Source organism: Polypterus senegalus, chromosome 16 (genome assembly GCF_016835505.1).
Source record: "Polypterus senegalus isolate Bchr_013 chromosome 16, ASM1683550v1, whole genome shotgun sequence".
NCBI classification, from domain to species: Eukaryota; Metazoa; Chordata; class Cladistia; order Polypteriformes; family Polypteridae; genus Polypterus; species Polypterus senegalus.
The window spans coordinates 80,512,069-80,535,798 of NC_053169.1; the positions used below are offsets into that span (position 1 = coordinate 80,512,069).

General features: G+C 34.4%; 1 protein-coding gene across 5 annotated transcripts in view; it reads left to right on the forward strand.

Moving 5' to 3' along the window:
• Positions 1–23,730, forward strand: part of tasp1 (taspase, threonine aspartase, 1) — a 158,997-nt gene that overhangs the window by 41,582 nt on the left and 93,685 nt on the right. For all 5 annotated transcript variants that reach the window (XR_005630844.1, XR_005630845.1, XR_005630846.1 and 2 more), the window contains exons 8-10: positions 1,533–1,639; positions 12,940–13,059; positions 13,614–13,692. Coding sequence is in view for 2 of the 5 variants with exons in the window: in XM_039738087.1 (XP_039594021.1) it covers positions 1,533–1,639; positions 12,940–13,059; positions 13,614–13,692 (306 nt within the window). In the remaining 3 variants the exon portion in view is untranslated. The remainder of the gene's footprint in view (positions 1–1,532; positions 1,640–12,939; positions 13,060–13,613; positions 13,693–23,730) is intronic.

Here is a 23,730-nt window from a genome sequence, read left to right on the forward strand (position 1 = left end):
TCATTCAGCTCACTAGGATGTGATATCTTTGGGACTGGGTTTATACAAGATGTTTTCCAAAGCCTCGGGACTCTCCCCTGTTCCAGGCTCAGGTTCAAGATGCACTGTAGAGGACTCCCCAGCTCCAGCGCACAGAATATGAGCCAAGTTTACAAAAATATTTAATAAAAAAATGTGAAAAGGCAAAACAAATTTTTTGATGGAGTCGCTTTAAAATTAAAAATGCCCCTCCTTTCAAAACAGTTATGCCTTTAAACACACCATGCCTGCATATTCTTCATTGTTTTTATTTGCCTTTTACTTCATTGTGTTTTAATGGAGTTTGAAGAACAGATGTTGAAATAATATCATTATGATGCTTTCTAACAGAAGGTCATTAAAATGTAAAGTTGAATGGTAAGTTCTCAGGATGTCAAACAAACAACTATTTAGAGATAGTTTAGCTATAGAAGCATAACACCTCTTTTTAGGGCAATTGATAGTTGTCTGGAAAAAAAACTTTTAACTTGTTGCATACTGTTCTTGAACTGCGTCTTCCTAAAAAAAACTTTAGTGGAATTTTTTCTTTTACACCATGCACTATGATTTTAATTGGTCAAAACTAAATTTTGAAGTACATTTGATTTGATGTTCTAGTTCTTTGTGGTTCATGCCATCTTGAACATAGTAAATGGTCTGCTTCTATGGGGATAAATAATGAAGCCAAATGCATTTTTCAAATAATATATTTGAACAATTACACATTTAAACATAGACAAACATATTTTTGAGGTCTTTAAGTGCGTGCAGTAGTATTGTCGTGACTATTCAACACCTTGTGTTTAAACCAGCATGAGAGTGATTCTATATTCTACCACATTAGTACCCCAGATATGCATATGAGTACTGAGATGGACACCACAATGAAGCTAGAATATAACATGAAGCTCGTTTTTATATACAGTATCAGTTTTGATAGTTCTGTACCTGAAATGCATAATCACAGGGATTAATTGCACAATGAATGCACACTGCAGTTATCTTTACAAGGCTTAAAAATGTAGGCTTATTTTAGTTTGAATTTTAATGTTTACATATGTAAAGTTGGATAAACCAGTGATTTATGATTTTCCTATGATCTTATGAGACTGATGTTAATTTTTGCATGTTTGTTTTTGTGAAGTGAATGTTAAGGTGGCTTTTCCTTTCCACTTTAGCACTCTTTGTCTCTTAAAGGTCATTAAGTAAAATTGATCTTGTACAGATTAATCCTTTTTCATAGTTTCCTTCTTCCTCTCCTGGGTATGTAAACTACGTTTTTTTTTCCCCCAGTCAAATAACATAAATATATACTGTATATCTCTGTTCCACCCTGCCTTCTTAGCCCTGGTGTCCATGTAAGAACCAAACCTGGTTTGGGATATGAGGAAGTGAACGTTTTATTGTGTTAAAAAAAAAAGAAAAGAAAAAAAGTTAACCAAAAATTGCAATTTTCAAATTTCAAACTGTAATTTTCACCCTACCTTCAATGTCTATTCCCCACCCTCGTGTAGAGTTCAGTTTATCAGCATATAGGAGGAACAAGCGGAAGATGGAATTGGCTGAGAAGGTGGAAATGGACGTCATTCAGACAAAGAGGAGAAGACAATCAAGTTCACACGTTAGTAATTTTTGACTTTAGATAAACTTCTTGAATTTGATTTTTTACACAGAATGTGGGAAGTGTTCCCACTGCTCGCGATTAAATTAACTTTAGTCTAGCTTGCAGTGAAGTATTAAAAAAAACTCTATATAATATAGAAATTAGCACTAGAAGTCAACTTGTGTAATTAGAGTTTAAGGATAGAGCAATTGGTCATGTGACAGTTCTTCAATGAGCCCAGGTGAAAGTAAAATCAGAGCAGAAATCTAGGAAGCTGAAGAGCGTACTCTACTCTAAACAACATTTGACAGGGTTTCCTGCTGCAGTGAAAACACTGCTGCCTCACTACTTCAGGAGGTTTAGATTTAAAGTTTAGCTTGACCATTATCTTTGTAGATCGCCATGGGATTTTTTTCCTTGAGTTTTCCTCACTAATTTAGCTAGAAGCCTAAAATAGGATTTACTAAATTTTAATACTAATATAACTGGAGACTCCAAATAGGTCTAATTTGTGTAAGTGTAGCTGTGCATGAATGTGTTTTATGATGGACTCGTACCAGGCCTATGGCTGCTTTATGCTGCCTTGTACCTGATGCTGCTGGGATGTGCTTTGGCTTCCCATTACCCTGTATTGGATAAGTGCATTCAAAAAACAAAAAGATGAATTAATGTTAAATGCTATTTTATTTACCACATTTATCCTGCTGTGTTTCATAATATTGTTTATTTTTTCTCCCTTTCACCCTTACTCGGTACCAGGTTTTAATTATATTTTTTGTTAAAAGCTGCTATTGAAATTTAAAATCTCATGTTCATTCTAATGCTAATGGTAAATCGGAGGGTAGTATTTTGAAAAGCAATATAATATCTATAAATAAATGTAGTTTGTTTTAGGAGAGTTAATAGCTGAACCTCAGAAGATTACTGGACCAGTATTTAGATTAGTGTATTTGAAAACTGAATTGTGACATTTTTTTTGTTTAGCTTTACAATGTTGTTAATTTTTAAATAATGTATTTCCCCTTGACAGAATAGGAGACTTGGTACAGTACTGGTAGAAGTAAAAGACAGTTACAAAAAATGTACTTATGCATGTGTAGACATAAATGATTTTCTAGATTCTGTAAACACTAATAGTGATAATGTAAAATAAGTTAACTTGCTGCTATTTAGTAATGTATAAAAACTATCAATAAATGTGGTCACACTTTTTATTTATAAAAACCTTGGTTCGAAGTGTTTCACTTTTTAAAGGTTTTACCATTGATGTTTAATAATTCTTCAGAGAGCTAAATATATTTGAACACTTGCCTAAGAGAGATACATTTTCACATTTTTATTTTCATATTCAAATTAAGGATTATTTTGCTTGTCTTATTGCTAAATTTGCATTATTCAGTTAATGATGATAGTGGTCTCTGGTTCACAGCAGTCCACAGCTAACAACTAGCTAGCTAGCCAGCCAGTTGGTATCCTCCCTTTCAGTAAAGCTCAATTTAAGCCGCACTTCACTAATGTCAACGGGGTGTACCTGCTTATTACTAGGAAAATGTTTTGTGCAAGGAAAAATTTGTCAAAAATAAGGAAAAGAGGATTTATTTTGAGATGTTTATAGTTTAACCTAGTCAAGTAGTTTTATTGTAATACCATCCATACACAGTGTTACAGCATACAGAGTGGCATGAAATAATATTCTTCAGGTCTGTGATGCAACATATACATAAATACAGGACAAGTCCAAGTCATGTATAGAACTCTACTACAGTATAAATAGGTAAATAAATACATAAGTAAGTCACTAGATGGTAATAATGTTAAATATATATAGTAATAAAAAATAATAACAACAACTAATAATAAAAAAGCAAAAGTAGTAACAAGTATAACAAGTGTACTAGCTAGGGGTAGAAGCTGTTGCAGAACCGTTCTGGATGCAACAGTCCCTTCTACCAGGTAGTAGTGGGCCAGAGATGGGGCATCCCCATTGCTGTTGAGACCCATCACCTTTGTGTCATCCTCAAACTTAGTGATGGTGTTAGAGCTGTACAAATCATGAGTCAGCAAAGTGAACAGAATTTGGCTGAGTACACAGCCCTAGGGGTTGCCAGTGTTCAGTGTGATAGTACTGGACAGGGTGTTTCTGACATTGTCCGGCTGTGGTCTGTCTGTGAGGAAGTCTTGGCTCCAGATGCATAGGGAAGTGTTGTAGCCTAGCAGACCCTATGAGCTTCTGAGGGATGATGATGTTGAAAGCTGAACTGGACTCATCTTCATATAGTAAGCAGATTTAATTCACTTTTGTATTTTTGCCCAGTTAGTACTTTAAATTTTTGTCAGATTTTTAGCTGATTAAATTAAAAACAGTCATCTCCACATTCTTAGTTTTACAGTAATATTATTCCTGTACCGTTCTAGTTCTAGTATACCTAAATAATATTTACTAATTTTATGGCCCAGATTCTTAAAACAACCTAAAAGAATTGTGGATAATACAGGCCTTGCAAATAACAAGACCACACCCTATCTTAAGCAAAGTAAAAACTTTTATTCACTTTAATCTCAATATTTATCATTTAAACTGTAGAGGCATAGCTTTTCTACATATGTAGGCATGCTATTTTGGTTCCAATGCCTTTGGCATTAGGTTGTGGTCCCACTCATTGAAGAGAGAAGGTCTTGACATAACATAATATTCTCGAACCCACTTGACTCTATTCAGGGAAAAGAATCAGCCATTTGGCCAGGCTAGCAGTCCACTATAAGGCATATACCAGAGCAGAGCTCCTTAATATAAATTAGACAGAAAGCATGCCAGATTATTAAGAATGACATTCTTAACTCAGTCTGTTAATTAGACAGATATTTATTTATAGTAATATGATCTTTGCATAAACACATTTGACTTTTTTCAATTTGCTTGCTTGCATTTTCTAAGTTAGTAATACCTTTTATATACTTAAGTGTCTTTGTAATGGGCTATTTTACTTGAAATGCTTTTAAAAACGGCTGATTCCTTATTAAAATCAGAAGAATGTCAAAAAATAAAGGTACACTGACATAGTGAATGTATTTAGTTTCGAGTACATAATACCATATATGAGAGTAGTTCAGAAGTATCTTACTATTAGCTGAATGCACGTTATTTATTTATTTATTTTTAACATGAAGTGCATTTTAAACATAGCCTTTGTCTTTGCAGTATGGCATTTGTCTGCTGCTCAGTTGAAGATAAAAGCATACCACCATCAAGAGCCTCTAAATTATTCTTGCTAGCTCTGCATATGAATAAAACCACAAATGATGACCTAGCAGTTAAGTGGGTGGAAGAGCTTATATAATTTATAATTAGACCAACCAAAAGACTGAGGTATAAACAGTTGTACCAACAAATAATTAGTAGTGATGTTCAAGGCTATTGTGATTTTGTTTTTTAATTGGATGTATGATTTTCTTAGGGGGCCTGGACATTGTTTTTAGTATTGTGTTCTAAACAAGTAGGATTAAGTAACTGTCAGAGAGCTATAGATAAATGAAGGGATGAAAGTGTTCTGACATACCAGTCCTTGACTACAGACTCGGGCTCAGTATGTAAAATTATTGAGGAAGGGCATGCTGTCCAAAAGCATGTCTAAAAATGAATATAATTTTTTGTTTGTAACATTTTAACAAAATTATCTCAATGAAAGTTTAAAAGGCAGCATTTACAAAAGAACCCCATTTTTTAAATATTAAAAATAAACATCACAAGTTTATATGTTGTGTATTTGTTTACAAATATGAAACGGTGTAAATATTCATAGTACTGGGAATTATAAGTATACAATATGAGCTGTTTTGCTTATGTCTGGAGGTACAACAGAGTTGTAAAGTGAACTGAAAATTAATAAAGTGTATTTTTAATGTTCTTGAAACAGACACCATTTCTACATTGACCCTTTGGCTTTTTAGGTTCAGATATTTTCCACTGCTTTTTTTAACACCTGTCTTCCAGTGGGGTACTAGAAGTATATTCCACTGTTAGGATATACAAGACAGATAAAGAGATTTGATTTGTCAGTTTTTTTTTCTTTGTTCATCATCTACTTCAGTGTTTGTATGGATTTTTTTTTTCTTGGCATAATTTCCATTTTTAATTCAGAAGAGGTTTAGAACAAGAAGAAAAATGCCTTTGTGGTGTCTATGCCACCATAAAAAGAATCTTGTACCTTCTAATTCTCTCTTGTGCTTGGACCACCATTAAGAATGTCTCTGAATGACATTAAAACACAGGTTTTTAAGTGGAAGAAGAAATATAAAACTGAGGCCTTCAATGTGGGCTACTGAAAGAATTATATTTTGCTCTACATTCTTTGATGTATATTGCAGGCATCAATATTTTTTATTTTTTTCATTCTGCATCTTGAAATCATTTTGTAAAATTGTCATAATTACATTTCTTGACACACAAAGCAGTTTTCGTGACTTTATTAATGTGCTCTTCTATATAGTTACCACATACCTGTGAATTAAGATGAATATTCTGTTTAACACATCATATATTTTACATTAATCTTCCATGTATTATACTTTTCTGTAAGGTTTATTAAAGTACCAACGTTATAAAGATGTGAAATGTTTCTTTTTATTCTTACTGTATTCAGCTTGGTTACCACGTTGGTTTTATTTGGATACCATAAATGAAGAAGTGCACCAAAGATTACATTTATCAGTATAATTGAAACCATGCATTACATAACAGGTTACATTTGTTTCTAGTTAATAATATGAAATTGTTCAAATTTAACTTTGTGCTTTGTAGGTTTAAATGATGTTGGGGAGATCATATTATGAGTAAAGTACATTGCCTTGTGCAGACCAGGTTTAACTTTTTGATTTTTAGAAATCTCTTTCATTAGTGCATTTGCACCTGCATGAGGAACAACTAACGGGAAACTGGGATGCAAATGGTCAAGAACTAGCTTTAGTATCAAATGTTTCTTTATATATAAAATACATTGTATTTATAAGATTGCTCAATGGCAGTTTTTTCTTCTTTTTTTGTATGGATTACATTCCACAAGCTTACTACAAAATAACAATGGCATATATCTTTTGTCTTTACCTGCTGTCAAATCCTGGCAGGAAAGCTTCCTGCAGCCCTACTGTGAAAAAATGGTTATGGAAAATAGACAGACAGAATGATTACTTTCAATTCAATTTGTTTACATTTTTGAACATATTTTCTTTAACATGTTAGTGCAATTATGAATACTCAAATAATAATAATAGTAATACTGCATAATTGCTACCTATTTTTCTTGTACCTTTCAAACTTAAAATTCTGAGATGGCCCTTAGTTTACTTTTAGTAATATGTCCATAATTTTAAAATGATGTAATGCAGTGGTTTGTTTTTATAATTGCTCTAAATAATCAAGTTTCATTATGTAATTGGGAGTTGGAATGCATCGTAAATTTTAATATGATGCAGTGCTGTGTTTTATTTTTGTAATTACTGTGAATCATCAAGTTAAAACTTATGTGTTTGTTTTAGACAATAAACAAAGCAATACTGTATATTTCACAAATATACCAAAACATTTAAGTGCCTCATTAAGCCATCTTGGACCTAAGTAAGATTACATTGTCATGTCAGTTGTTTATGGTCTGGTTCTGTACCTCTCTCATTAGATGACACAAGCACTTGCTGTTACTTTTCTGTCAATTTTGGGCCATGTTTTTAGAGATATACAGTACTGTATGTTCATTTTTTTATTTAGTGTGCTTTCATTTATTGTGGAAATGTGCTACAGAAACAGGTAATTGCTTCTAGGGATTCTTGTTTCAAATCCTATGTTGTGATTTATGCATTTTCCACTTGTTTTCATGGAATTGTTATTATTTTATTTTTTTAAGTTGGGTCAATATGTATCTCTAAAACGTCCATCCAAGGCAAATTTGAGCTCATTGCTACCAAAATGGGTTTCAGAATAACCCAATCACCATTTGCCCCTAAATTTGAAGAAGATTTAAGAATAAATTGTATTTCTCTTTACCAGCCCTGAAATCTCTACACGTTTAAAACATCATAGATAAAAACAGAACTCAAATATATTCAATATCCATCCATCTATTATCCATCCCGCTATATTTTAACTACAGGGTCACGGGGATCTGCTGGAGCCAATCCCAGCTAACACAGGGCGCAAGGCAGGAAACAAACCGAGGGCAGGATGCCAGCCCACCTCAGGACACACACACACACACCCCAAGCGCACACACTAGGGACAATTTAGGATCGCCAGTCCACCTAACCTGCATGTCTTTGGACTGTGGGAGGAAACCGGAGCACCCAGAGGAAACCCACACAGACACAGGGAGAACATGCAAACTCCACGCAGGGAGGACCAGGGAAGCGAAACTGTGTTTCCTAACTGTGAGGCAGCAGCGGTGCTACCACTGCACCACCGTGCAAAGCTTTTTGCTTTTATTTGCTATACTTTCTGCCTTTTACTTCAGTTTAGGAAGTCAGGTGTTAGCAACTTTGATAGCATGTTTTGCAAATTTAAGGTAGAGAAAAAAAGTCAGAATGTTCAGTTCATCCAACAGCAGTGTTCACTCAAGTTAAGGAAAAGTCATTTAAGAAGAAGTGGAGCCGCTTTTTAATGGTTTTTCCTTTTGTATGCAGTTTTGGAAAGTGAATATTCTCTTCACTGGTTGTCCCTGGTCTGTTCCTTGGTTCCTGGACACTTCTTTGAAGGAAAGCTCCGTTCTTGCACATAGTGTATAACTAGTTTAAGTGGAGTGGGATTAATGTATTATTACTCACACAAAGCTGGAAAGTTTAGTACTGGAAATATCAGTTTATCTTTGACATTTTGTTAATAGGTAGTTATCTCTTCATCTGTCTTTAGCTCGGAAAATTAATATTGTTAAAATGAATAAATGCCAAAACTTCTATTTCTCATTCCAAGTATCCCTATATACATTAACAAATTATTTTCATAAATAATATATTCATCTGAAACACAAAAAGTCTGTATATTAAAAAGGATGATCTTGCAACGGTCTAAAGCACTAGGTAACATGGCATTATCTAATATTACCTTTATTACTGGTTTGTAAATATTAGTAGTTTGGCTAAGAAAGGAACCAGAACCAAGTACAGTACTAAGAAAGGAATCCAGAATGTAATAAAACTACATATTCTTAGGTAGCCTTTAAAGGAAATCTTTCTCAAACTACTGTATATAATTTTTCTCTGTGTACCAGTCATCAATAACTAATGCAAGATCTCAGACAATTAGTTTGTGTGTCCCTTGCTTAACCTCTTATGCCCTAAAAGGGTTTTTGGCATTATTGTGCCTAAATTACATACCCAAAAATGAAAGGCTGTTATTCTGCTTGTGTAATAAAAGATGCAAATTGCTGAAGAGTAGTGAGTATAACACTACACATTAAAAAAGTTTTATATAAATAAAAACCTTTGTTTTGCATCAATATCAACTTAACAAAACACAAGCAAATTGGCATTTTTGAAATTTCTCTAAAAAAAACTAATTCATTTTACTGTACATAATCAAGACATTTTCCAATGTACAACCTTGGAATCAGTTTTCTTTTGTGCCCCAGTCTGTCAGCCATCATTGTACCAAGTTTACAACTGTACATCATTAGAATGATTTAAAACTCAGTTATATAATGACAATGAGCCTTTGATTGTATGTGGCTCGACATAGGTGGGATGTTTTGTAAAAGCTGGTTCACTCTGCTGTGATGTGCTACTTGCCTTGGCATATACATGTGCTAATCACATATATACTAACGAAAGAAAGCAGAAGAAAAGACAACATGGACACTTGATTTATTTCAAGGAAGACACCCTTGCATATATAGGAATACCATTATTGCTTTTGATTGACTTACAGGTTTATTGCAACATGTGGCTTATTACATTGGACCAGTGTAGGAAACTCTGTAAGGAAGAGATGCTACTCTCTGCTGGTCTGGTGCATGGTAATGATATATAGGGTGGGTCAAAATTATGTTAACACTAATGGTACTGCTCTATAGAATTGAGATATTCCTGAATATCATCTTGCAGATATCAAGTATGTTTTGTGAATAAACTGTTTCCGCCATTCAAATGCAAATGTTAACATATTTTTGACTCATCCTGTATTTGAGCCATTTGCAACTTGTATACTATACTAATGTTAATATAGGTATCCAGTAGCACACCCCTTTTGTACAAGTTAGAATCTTTTATTAAAACAAACCTATTCAGCTTTCATAATATTCCATCAATATCTATATCTGAATATATTTATCTAGTAATGTTTAGCTATAATGGTATAATTTCCAAACTTTATCATCTAATTTCACAGAGCATACTTCTGTGGGCAACAATGGGTAAGTGAAGTTGCAATTAATAACTCAGAAAAAGAATGAGTTTGGCAATTTATAACATGCATTCCTTCATCACTCTGCAAATCATGGTATAATTTAAATTAAAACTGTACATCACACAGATCTTTCAAGATTAAAAGTGTGTAAAATATATCAGGCAGAGTATCCTAACAGCAAACAGTGTCTTCAAGCACTTTCCTCATTTGGTCTTGTGTTTTGAGATAGTCCTACAAATCACACCATTTTGGGAAAAAATAATCACTTTATTTGTCAGATTGTATTGAATTTGCAGTTCCTAATAATTATTTAGAATAACACCATATGGGATAAGATTATGCAGCAATAGATGCATTGTGATCTTTTATACTACATTAATCACAAGTCAGCGTAACTTTGAAAAATCATAAATCACCCTCTAAGTAGGAAAGCGTTGTATTGTTTTCCCTAAAACTAGAAAAAAAATCAATATTTTCATATGAGGAACAGTGCAAAGCTTAATCACACTTTGATCAGAATTCATTAATGTTATTCTAAAATAAGCATGCTAGCATCAGCTTCTGTTGTCTTTTTATTTTAATGTTTTAAATTGCACAAAGAACTCCCTTATAATCGTCTTTCTGTTCACATAACTCATAATAAACACATTATTTGTTATTGGTGATGTTGATTATTGCTTCATACGTCTTCATTTTTTGGAATACTGTATTGATTGTACTTTTGATTGATATGTGTTTTAGCTATTGTAATGTGGTTTTTATGCTTCATAAAAACAGGGCATAAAAATTCTTACTAGGTTCCTAAAACAATTTTAGTAAAATCGGAATATTGTGTACTGAGGTAACATCAGCTGGCTAAGAAGGACTGAGAAACAAGCTGAATATAATGATATACCTATATATTGTCTTGAATTCCAAGTTCAGACATTTTCTGCTTATTTTTTGCTGGGCAGTCAATCAGTGGTGTGGCTTTTCATTTTAATTAAACAGTAGTGCTTTGCCTTAAATATACAGCAGTACACATACAAACACAAAGAAGTTGTTTGGATTAGATGTGGATTAGCCAACAAAGTATAAATGTATCTAATATCCCAGCTCTCTAGTTTATGGAACTTGTTAAGGTCTCTTATTCAGCTGCATATCTGCGAGAGGTTTGTTTGAGATTTCCATTAACCTTTGTGTGACAAAGTGCTTTCTTATTTCTGTCTTGAATGTTCTTCCTGAACTGTATGGAATCGCATATCATAGCAAGCTATGCTTAAACTTACGCTTACACATTTTAACAGACTGTTAATAGAAGTATAGGACTGATTATTACACTAAGTGATAAATATTTTGACTGTTTCTGTGATGCTCAAAACAAAACTGTAAGTATGACAGTGTGGTGTTATAAATACCAGCCACTAAATGATACATTTACATTTTACCAGACTTTTGATAGTGTGGGTTACTTGAAAAAAGATTAGTTCCTCAGTTCTTGCTGTTACTCGTCTCTGTATTATATAAAAAAAAAATCCTGGAGAGAAACAGTAGGGTGACGAGACATGATATTCTCGTTAAGATCACGGAAGACACTTAAAAGACCCGCTAGACTAAAGAGATTGGCCACGGAACGTCTCGCAGGGACCTTAAACATGAGACTTTGTGCCAAGCGATTGACCCAGGACCGTCTTGCGATGATGCAGAACATGAGATTCTTGCAGGACACTCCCTACTTACAACCAAATAAGAGCACGGGCCGCAAAACACTCAGTCGTGTTTTGGCTTTGAGCACACACAGATCCAGGGCTCTCAGCGCATATAAGGACAATATGTTATAAATGAAACGTAAGCAACTAAGCGAAGAAGAAAGCACGTGGAGAAAAGAGACTCAAAAGCATTGGAGAGACAAAAAAGAATAATCAAGGTGCAAATTCAGAAAATAAGGAAAGTAATTATCAGCCCGGAACAAGTGGAATTGGAAAAAAAAGCACATCCAATCCGGACATTGGCGCTATACACATACAGAGCAGGTTAGAGATTATGAAAGCAGTGGAATTTTAAAGGCTCAAAAAAAAAAAAAAAAAAGACACGATACACATGTGGAAAAAGTTAAAGAATATGAAAGTATAAAAAAAGAAAGTAAAGATCGCAGTAGCGCAAACAAACGGAAATTATTACTCGAAAAAACATGAAAAAATATGTTTTCAACTTATACTTTTTAAGTCCTTCAATTGTTTTATTGTAATATCATGCCACATACTTTTTTGTATTTAATATGTGACAGACATCATATCTCATGCATACCTTTTGTCATTTCTGCAAAACAATGTTATATCAACTGATAACCTCATTTATCTTATTTGGGGATTTGGACTATTTTACAAATGTTTTCAAACATTAAGATTTTATAAACATGAAGTCCTGAAAATATGTTTTGATTGCTGCTTAGGTTAGCAGGGATTTGGGAGTTTTTGAAAAACTTATCCTTTAGCATTTAGTACAAGGCAAGAACCAATTCAGGGCAGAGTGCCAATATACTCTATTCTAGTGCATACTTATGCAGACACCCACAGTCATTTACCTGGGCTCAATTAAGAATCAATAGTGCACATTTTTGATATGTGGGAGAAAAACAGAATATGGGCCCATGTAAATTCTGGAAAAATGAACAGACGCCACATAGACTGTACCTATGTTATAATTTAAAATCAGGATGCTCAAACTGTGAGATGGCTGACCTCCCTGCTACAGCTGTGTTCACGAAGAAAAAATATTATGATTAAACTAATTTAACTTTAAAATGACTATAATGTGCATGTTTAGTCTGTTAAGATGTCTGTTGACATTTACAAGTGTTTTAAAGACTTTTTTTTGGTCATTGGACTAATAACTAGTAATACACCACATGTAAGCCTATTTACCCCTTTGGTCCTGCTAATCTTTTGTTCTCTAGGAGAATGATGCTGGTTCATTGGATACTGTGGGAGCGATAGTTGTTGACAATGAAGGGAATGTTGCTGCTGCTGTTTCCAGTGGAGGCTTAGCCATGAAGCATCCAGGCAGAGTTGGTCAGGTAATAGTAAACAGATCTTGTCACTTTGAATTTAAAAACATTCATGAAAATGACACACTTGTTTTAACCAATTTAATCTTCTCAAGGAAAATTCCAAACCTGAACTGTTAAAAAGGTCTAGTGGAAAATGTCGGTTTCCAGCCTGATTCATGCTCTTTCAACGTCTTTTATTTCTCTAGTTGGAGATGGCCTTTAGGGACCATTTTAATAAGGAAGTTTTTAAATATAAGTATACTTTCCTTATTTTTGTCTCTTATTTTCAGCTTTGTAACTAAGTTTCAGAGTGCCCAATCAGCTTGATCCTTCATAGCATCAAACTGCTACTATGCTAAGCACAGTAGATTTATTTAGACTCTTCCCATGGGAAGCATGTGCTGAAAAGTCATAAAAGTTCCAGCAGGAGAGTTGTGCCAATTTTAGCTTGTTTTATGTTTCCTTTTCTCAGCTGTGTATGTGTTGGAATTGTATTAAAAAAAAGGTTGGAATGGTTGTAATGCTATATTTGTAATTCTTTAGTGCTTAAAACGTAACCTTTAGCCTGTTTTTCTTTAAAGGCAGCTCACTATGGATGTGGTTGCTGGGCTGAAAATGCAGGGAACCTAAACCCTTATTCTACAGCTGTGAGTACCTCAGGTATTTGTTGCATTTTGTGAATACCTAACTCTTGAAAGCAATCCATTGACCTTCATTTGTGCTGGCTAGTATAGACTGTTATCTGGTAGCTGCATTGATGGTGTGGAAATCACAACTTTCATTTCCTATAACTAATCCATCTTTTTTTTTACAACCTTCTTCAAGATATGTAAACAAAATCCCATTTGTTTAAAATAAGTGGCTCTGGGAATAAGTCTACTAAACTATTAAAGTATATATTTATGATAAAAGTTTATAAGAAACCTATTTGAAATATATATGGCGATAGAAATTACCTGATTTTTAAAACATTTTAGTATGAAAATAAACTTTAAGGTACCTTGTGATCCAATTTGCACTAGTAAAAAATAAAATGAATAATCTTCCTATATAACTTCTCATTTAAGTTGCTATTTTACTTAGAAGCATTCTACAGAACCTTTACATTATTTGTATTACTAATCTGGCAGAGGCCTTTGGCCAAGGCCAGTTACAAGATTGAGATATATTACCATAATTTAAATATATTTTTACTGCTGGAGAACGTGCAGTTTAATGGTGTCTTCAGCATCACAGTGTGACTCAGAGCTGAAGCTCTAAACTGGTAAATCTTGTGTTTTAAAGTCCATTGTCTTAGCCATTATGACATACTAATTGCCAAATCAAAACTGGCATTTTGATAGTTCTTTTCATTAATTAAAAAGTTAAACTATTTTCTTTTTGCTTGTTCATAAGTTTGTTTTTGGGCTCCCTTTAAGTAGCCATAATTTATGTTTGCATGGTATGATGTGTTCAGAAAGATACAGATTTTGATATGAGAGCAGTAAAGTCCAGCAGTGAAAGAAGGTTGTCTCAAATGTGTTCAATCCTGGAGGGTCACAGTGGCTGCCAATTTTTGTTCCAGCCCTGTTTGTTAATTACAATGTTAATTATTGCTGTTAAAGCAGTTATGGCTTGAGAAACACATGTTCACCTGTTTAAGATTTCCAGCCCTTAATTGCTTTTTGTAGTTTTGCATTTTGTAAAACAAGTATATTCTCTGTTATTAAACCCTTCTTGCTTTCTTAACAAGCTGCCAATTAACAATAAGATGCAAGTGACAAAGGAACCAGTTGGTCACCATCTAACATGGCCTCATTTATAGCTGTGTGTGTATATGGTGTCCGTTTTAATTAAATATTTGGAAATGGAAGAGAAAAAAGTAAAGGAGCCACTTGGAAAGAAAAAATCTGCAATCTAATAATGACCTTATGTGGGAGAAAGAAAACACTAACAAGCAATTAAAATTAGATAGCAAGTTCTGGTATTTGCAAGGATTGTTCTTTAATTAAATAATTGAGCTGGAACAAAAACCTGCAGCTTCTGTGGCCTTCCAGGACTGAACTTAGGAACCCATGCTGTGGACCATTAAGTTCCTCACCCCTTTTTCCTGATTGACTGCCACAAAAGATGCCAAAACAAATCGGTGTAATATTGACTTGTTGTCTGTCTATTTTGAAGTACATGATCAATATGATCTACACCCTCAGCATCATAAAAGAGATGTGTACACAGTTTTTCTGGCATTTGCTTTTCCTGTAATTTCTTTGACATTGAAGAATTAACAGACTGGTTCAAACTAGTACACATTAATTTGGCAAATAAATAACCTCCAAATTATCTATTGTTCCCTAGCATTTGAAATTCTGTAATAACACATTGCTTGATTTTAAAGGGTCAACATTCATGTTGACTTGGTTGTTAGGAAGAAAATGTACGCTATAAACTTCAGTTGGTGGAAACTTTTAATTGATATGTCCAAGTGATTCACAGAAGTCAGTTTATGGCATAATTTATATAATCGCCGTCCTTGAATATCTGTTTTTAGTTCATTTTAAATGGTTTAATCAGCCCTCTCATATATTGTATTTCTTATGATTGCTGTAGCTGCTTATGCCTGTTTTAATCAGAAATTGGGGCAGCTTTACTTTTCTGTACATGGTGCAAGTAAATTCAGCTGAATTTTAAATTTTGCTTGCTTGTTGTGACTGACATTTCAGCGTGCCTTATAAATACAATTAATTTTCTTACACATCTTGTAAAATGGAGCCCAAGTTAGTGACCTGAGTAAAGGGACATATTCTGGTTATGGATGGACAGTTAGCTGTTGCATTGTTTAATAATAAACTACAGATATAAACTATAGCAACCTTTGATACTCTATTCTGTGCCATAAAATGTGTGTTGGCCTGATTAGCTAAATCTGTTGTTATGATGTGCTGTTTTGATGCTCTTTTTGGTATGTTACAAAGCTGTAAACTTGATTAAAGTTACATTTTTAAAGTGTATTAGATAGGCACTATCCTGTGTTTAAACTCTTATAAGCTGTCAATTGTTGACAAATTCTTTTGCCTTAGTTAAATTTAATTATAGCTTAAGTATAGATAATCTGAACACGTTTTTTAAAATTTTAAGTAAAATATTTCTTCAAAGAAAAGGATACAAGATATAGAATAATATTTAGATAAAAATCTTCATGTATTAAATGCTCAGTTTTGAGTTCCATTTTCTATCACTGTGCTTTTTTCTGTACAAATGTTTATTAAAATTGTTATATTTTTAAATTTGCATTAAAATTGGACTGAAATCACAGAACAAAACAAGAAATAAAACTGCAGTTGAAATTAAATATAAAGCTCTTAATTGTCCCACCCATACTTAAAACTGAGAGCGCAGAATAGAAAAATAAACATACAAGTAATTTATAGTGTAATTTTTAACTTAACTTAAATATTTTGCCCTGAATTTATAGAGATATTCAATGGGGCTGATTTTATAAGTTGCCTAAAGTTAGCTCCTGTGTACTAAAATATTTGAATTAGAAGCGTCTTATCATTTGGGTGTTTATTTTTTCAGGATCAAGTCAAACCTGAATGTTAAAAAACTATAAAATAAAGTATAGGTTAGGTTTTACTGGTAGGGTTCTAGACTAAAAAATGTACTTGGGAGCAACTTCCTCATAGAATAAAACTTTTATGAGCCAAATTACTTATTTAGCTGCTAAATTAAAGAAACAATATTGTCCATATTAACATACGCATGTAAGACTTGTTGTGTCTTCTGTTCTGTGTCTATTATTATTGCCTGAATAATTGTACTTCTCCTCCATTGACGCTGTCTTCTGTCTGCTGATTTTGTCTTTCACTCATACTTTAGAATTATGTATCTTTTTGTTAGAACATCCAAACTATATACAGTTACAAATTGAATGTCTACTTATTAGATTCACTTAGGACTGTGCGATGTCTTAAAAGTTCACACTGTAACATTGTCATTTGAAAACATAGATGATATTTGTTACCATCACCATTGGCATGGTAGGAGAGATGCTTGTGGATTATGAATAATTTGCTGCCCTTTCCATGTACTACATAAAGCATCTATATGAGGTGATGGGGGAATTATGCGTGGGTGTTTTAGTTCAGTACACAGTTCTGTTGTTTCACAGATTGCTACAACTCGGCACAAGTAGTGGTATTTTTGATAATGTTATTGCAGTGATTCAAAAGCAGTTCATTCCATGTTCATCTAAATTTGCTAAAATTATGATGCTGAATTGGCAGACGACTCTAAAATCTGCCTTATATATTTGAGTGAATGTCTACCAACAGGAAGCTATAAGTTTTTGTTTTATCTTACTCAAACACAGCATCCTTAGTTGAGATTTTTCTGCCATCTTCTGAACAAAAAAGGCGACCCAGCATTGTTATAGAATTAATCATACTACATTGTTACGGTGTGGTTTGGCTATTACACGTATTTTCCTTTCCTTATCATGCGTGCAAACGATATGCTGAAAAAAGCGCACTTCACTGAGCGTTGATTGGTACTTGCAATGTACAATGTGCATGCAAAAGGGCAATGGCACAAGCTTTTTAAAAATAAATTTAAGGCACTGATTTATTAACTTTTGTAAAGTTGCAATACTATTTACCTGCCAAGTGTGCTTGAAGTGGAAACTTTCAGTTCGTTATTACTTTTACATTACTGATTGGATGTCCCCCTTGTAAGTCAGAGCATGTGTATATTAGTATATGATCTAAAAGAGAAGGGGGATCCCCATGAGGTATCTAGTGCCATTGGTACCAGCCTGCTTCAAGTACTGCATGCAAGACCAAACCGGCACCATCTTGGTGCCACTTCTCTTTGTCTGGATTCTGAGTCGCATGGCATAGTATATGTAAAATATAGCAGCACAAGGATAGGCTCCAGTTGTGCTATGACCCTGTCCTGCATAAGCTGCTCAGAAAAAGAGCTGGTGAATGAGAATTATTGTACTGTTAGTCATAACTTGCATTAGCCTGCAAATCAGTCACCCACCGTATGAACTGACATTACATCATGAAAATTAGTGGCATTATGGGACCTTTCAAAATGGGCAAATCAGCTAGTGTCTTAAAATAATTCCAACTAGTGGGGCCACGTTGATTGATTATTTTCAGGATGCTGAGCTACCTAAAAGAACGTTGTAAAGAGTAAGAAATTATATGCACGGAGTCTTTGAGCTCTACACTGACACATTCCTGTGCTCTTCCTATTCAAACTTTTTTCTTGACACACTGAACAGGCAGTCTTCTCTCATTACAGTGCACTGCTGTTAAACTAGCTAAATTTAGGAATCTCACTTGCCACCTGCTGTGAGTGTGACTGCCCAATATCTTTCTTCTGGGGTGTGCAAGGTTAAAAATCAAAAAGTGATGGGTACAGATTGGCACTTTGAGGGAATTTCTGCAAATGTTTGGAGCCAAGCAGTGATGTTTATTTACATCGACAATGTGCCCACGTAATCTGTGATGGATGATATTATTGTCCTTCCGCTCAGCCCTAGTGTCGCTAAAGGCATCATATATACTACTCTTCCTCCTGTTTGAGGTGAGCGAGCACCACACACAGAGTTCAGTATGAAACTCTTCAAGTGAAGAGCCTTCTGAGGTAATCCTGATCAAATGCTGTATCATTAAGGAATGCATTGTGCAGTTTTGATATATTGTTGGGTACAGAAATTGCATAATTGACAATGTGCCACTGGTATATGGATAGCGCAAGAGTGTTTTCAACTAAACACAAAACATTCCTGAAATCTGTATAATAAGGCTGTTTTGTCAAGATGACCTACCACAAACTACTGTGAGACATGTATGCAAACTGTCCTTTAATGAGTAATCTGACTGATATCCACTTAGCCTGGACAGCCTGTGTATCATAATAGTTATATAAAAGTCTGCAGTGACTGAGATGTAGTTTTCCTTTGCAATCCCTCTCAGTGTTTACACGTTGATTTATTCCACAAAGCACCCTTCAAATTCAACACATGCTGTACTGTTTTCATTCGTCTTGACTACTACCTGTTTGTGCCAGGAAAGGAAGGACAGGCGTCCTGGCTGGGATAAAGGAAGGATTCATACCCGGCCAGGAGGCCATAATAGATGGCCTGGGTAAACAGGCTTACCAGGAGCAGTTTATTTCCACACATGACAGATGGCAGTGTTCCTCAAGGCTGGACCAGATAAAGGCACCCACAGGGCGGAATGGGAGTTGGAGTCTGGAAATGCAACCCTGTCTTTGGATGCCTACACATGGTGCTGCCAAGGGAGGACTGCCCTTATTTCCGCGCAACCCAGAAATGCTCTGGATGACCTGGAAATGAGACTGAAAGCAGTTCCCTGGTCAAGTTTAAAAGAGAGCCCATCGCTTTACTCAAATGGAGTCGGGAGGTAGTGGACAACGGTTCCTTGGAAGAGGGCGAAGAATCACTTATTGTGTATTTTTGCTGGAGTTCTTCCTAGTAAAACACTTCCTGTTTACACTCTGACAAGTAAACTTGTGCGTTTAATGTCTGCATACAAATGATATAATGAGTGTACTTGAGAGCAACAGTGTTTGGTGATGGCAGTTATAGGGGTTAAAGCTGTACCTAAATAACCACAGATTAAATAAAAAGCTGTGTTGTCCGTCACTAATGGTGACAAAATTTTAAACTGTTATTGCATTTGTGATAATTTTAGCCTCATTCTTGAGCTTTGACTAGTATTTCTGTTAATTAGCCGGGGTCAAAGCTTTTTGATCACCCCCTGAACAAAAGTCAGGAGTCTGAAAGTCACAGCTTTATTTGTTTCTTCAGCTTTACTTTTGCTTGATTTTAGTGATAAATATTCATTCTAATATGTGGTTTTGTGCATTTAATGTTTATTATGGAATAAAATTAAACTATGTAGACAAGTAGCTTTTGTATTTTACTTTAAATGGATTATTGCTAATGTATTTACAGAGAATTTTTAGGATGCAATGTAAAGTCCATCAGAATGCAGTTTACTTTAAACAGGTGTAGAAAAATGGGTGAATGTTGATTTTTTTTTAAATGTTTTTTTATTTTAAAAATGTCAAAGTATCCAAAGTAAAAATAAAATTATACAAAGTCTGTATAAGCTTACTCCAGAGTTTTGTTGCAAAAAGTGCAGAGAGCAGCAAGCAGCTTGGAAATGAATGGAAGAGGAAAGCAGTTTTTTTTTTTTTTTTAAAAAAAGGCTGTTATCTGGAATTGATTGAAAGAGGAAAGGAATTAAGCAGTTTTTCCTGTATTAGCATAGAGTGAACAAATATGTACTATATATTTACATAACAATAAAAATTCACAGCTGCATTATTTGAACATTTTTTAAAACAAATATTAATTAGCCTGCAGCTTAAAGGTGTTTTAAATTTATTAATTACACAAGAAATATGCAGCTCTCCTAATTTATATAACCATAAAATGAGTTTAGAAAGAGAACTGCAGTTGATACCTGGGTAGAGGATTGGAGCCATGGAGCATGCACTAACGACTATGTTGTGGTGTACAATCTCTACAATGCACGAAGAGGCCGATTGTGCTACAAATAGCAAGGACACAGTAGACCTACAACTTGATTTTGTACTCCCATTATACAATAAATAAGTTCCTTTCCAAGTTTTTAGTTATTGTATTTGGATAATTTTATTAATACTTATCTTTTGGATAGGGACATGAAGTTTCTTTTCTCCTATTGTGAATTAATATTAATTTAGATTGTATGCTCTTCATCCTGGTCTGAAGCAGCTGATAATTTTACCTTGAGACTTCTATAGAGAATTTAACTGCTCATTTTCTTTTAAAAATGTTAAAATTTCTTAAACATAACAACAGTTAGTCACAGATTGTTAAAACGCTAGCAGTGGCATATCAGTCAGTACTATTTTATTTCACTTGAACTGGACTCTGCTGTCTTATGAAAATTACTGCACCATATATAAGCATATTTGGACTACATTTTTAACTGCAGGATATTGTAAAATGCTGTTAAAAAGCATGCATATACATATAGTGTAGTCTACTAATTCACGTAATTGCATATATTATATGAATTTCACTTATTATTACAAAAAAATGTAAAAATGTTTAAGTGTGATAACTGTTAAATCAGTTAACTAAGTCCCCCAACAACTCTGAATGTTACTCTATGAGAACATTTTTTTCTTTTTTTTTCTTTTTTTTTTTTTAACATTTTCAGGAAATATGTTTGTCGTTTTGTAAAAATGATCTAAAACATTGTTACGTTGTACATTTCCTACATTATGTGTTTTCCAAAGCCATGCTTATACAAAGATACATCAAAGTAGACAAGGTGTCATGCTTTGTCTTTACTTAATGCAAACAGTCGTTTAAGGTTGTTGGGTAAAACTCTTGCCTCAGACTCACCAAATGATGTGGTAGGTAATGTCTGCTAAAACCCACCAAAGTAGAATAAATAAATAAATATTCAGGTTGTGCCTATTATTTCAAAATGAGTACAAACTATTGTGTACAAAATACCCGCGCTTCGCAGCGGCAAAGTACTGCCTTAAAATTTTTATTAAGAAGAAAATTAAACTGAGGGAAAATATACCAATAATTATTGGTTAAGGATCTCTTTGTATACCACATTGTCAGTTCGGCCCTCTGGTTGTAATATGACCAAGCAGTGCGCTGAGCTTACTCTTGAGCATGCAACGTACAGTTGGCCATGTGAAAAGTAATCTTGTCTGAAATCTCATAGCTTGGATTGCTGCTGTCATAATCGGTTTGAGTTTCATGGTTTGTTTCAATTACGTTCGTATTTGCAGGACTTGTGTTGAAGTGACATCTGTCAAGTGTTGTAAGCACACAACCGGTTTCATCGATAACTTTGCATCCAGCTTTTGAGAGTTTAAACATTCATAAACATCAAAGTGTCCAATACTGAAATCGTCACCTGTGAATCTAAGATGTTTAAGAGGCATTGGCGGTTCTCTAAAGGTGTAAAATATTTGGCCATTTCGGTACACTTGAAAGCGACAACCGAACAATTCAGCGGCAGCCATCAACTCACATGCAGAACCATAGGAGAAGGGCTTAAGCATTGCTCCTGTATAGTATAATTATCTCCTGTACCGTCATCAGACCACATCTTGAACCTGGCCCAATCATTCAATGCATAAGACACAATGTTCCTCCGGATATCAAGAGTGAGCCTGATATGGCAGTGCAATATGTAACACAGAGAACGGAAAAGGCAGGCGGCATCTCTGGGCATGGAAACCACTCGGTAAGTGACAGTTCTTTGATCGATGGTGACCACCTCGATAGACATGTTAATGGTGGTACGGTTGGAACGATAAAGGAAATGGGTACCTGAACAATGTAAAGTAAGTCTAAAATATCTACACAATAACTATAATTGTAATAAACGAACAATAAAACAGCGGAGAAGCCGTGGATTAAATTAAAAGGCAGCAGCTTTTAGCAGGGAGACGTGAATCCCGTGGCAAAGCAAGCAAGGAAGGGAAGTTGGAGAATTAGTGACATTGGAAAGTTCAATATGGCGGCCGACAGTGACGTCATACCACCGAAATAAGTACGTACATCGGTTTTGGTTAGCGCAGGGAAGCCATCTACCAAATTTCGTGAAGATGGGGTCAGCCTTTTACCTACACGGGAAGTTGGAAAATTAGTGACGTTGGAAAGTTCAATATGGTGGCCGACAGTAGCATCATACCATCGAAATAAGTACGTACATCAGTTTCGGTTAGCGCAGGGAAGCCGCCTACCAAATTTCGTGAAGATGGGGCTATAAATAAGAAAGTTCAACATGGCGGACGTTGTCGACCGTTATGACCGTTACGTGTAGAATGTCGAAATGAAACCTGCTTAACTTTTGTAAGTAAGCTGTAAGGAATAACCCTGCTAAATTTCAGACTTCTACCTACACGGGAAGTTGGAGAATTAGTGATGAGTCAGTGAGTGAGTGAGTGAGTGAGGGCTTTGCCTTTTATTAGTATAGATGCATAAATGCCAATAGGTGACAAGGTGTCATGCTTTGTCTTCACTTAATGCAAACAGTCATTGATTGTTGGGTAAAACTCTTGCTTCATACTTTGAATTAATTTAACTTGTCAGACCCACCAAATGATGTCGTAGGTAATGTCTGCTAAAACCCACCAAAGTAGAATGAATAAATAAATATTCAGGTTGTGCCTATTATTTCAAAATGAATAAATGCCAATAATATACAGTGCATCCGGAAAGTATTCACAGCGCATCACTTTTTCCACATTTTGTTTTGTTACAGCCTTATTCCAAAATGGATTAAATTCATTTTTTCCTCAGAATTCTACACACAACACCCCATAATGACAACGTGAAAAAGTTTACTTGAGGTTTTTGCAAATTTATTAAAAACTAGCAAAATACCCGCGCTTTGCAGTGGAGAAGTAGTGTGTTAAAGAAGTAATGAAAAAGAAAAGGAAACATTTTAATAATAACGTAACATGATTGACAATGTAATTGTGTTGTCATTGTCATGAGTGTTGCTGGCATATATATATATATATATATATATATATATATACACACATACACACACACATATAAACATATATATACACATATATATACACATATATACAGTAAATACACACACACACACATATATACATATATATAGATATACATATCTACATATACTG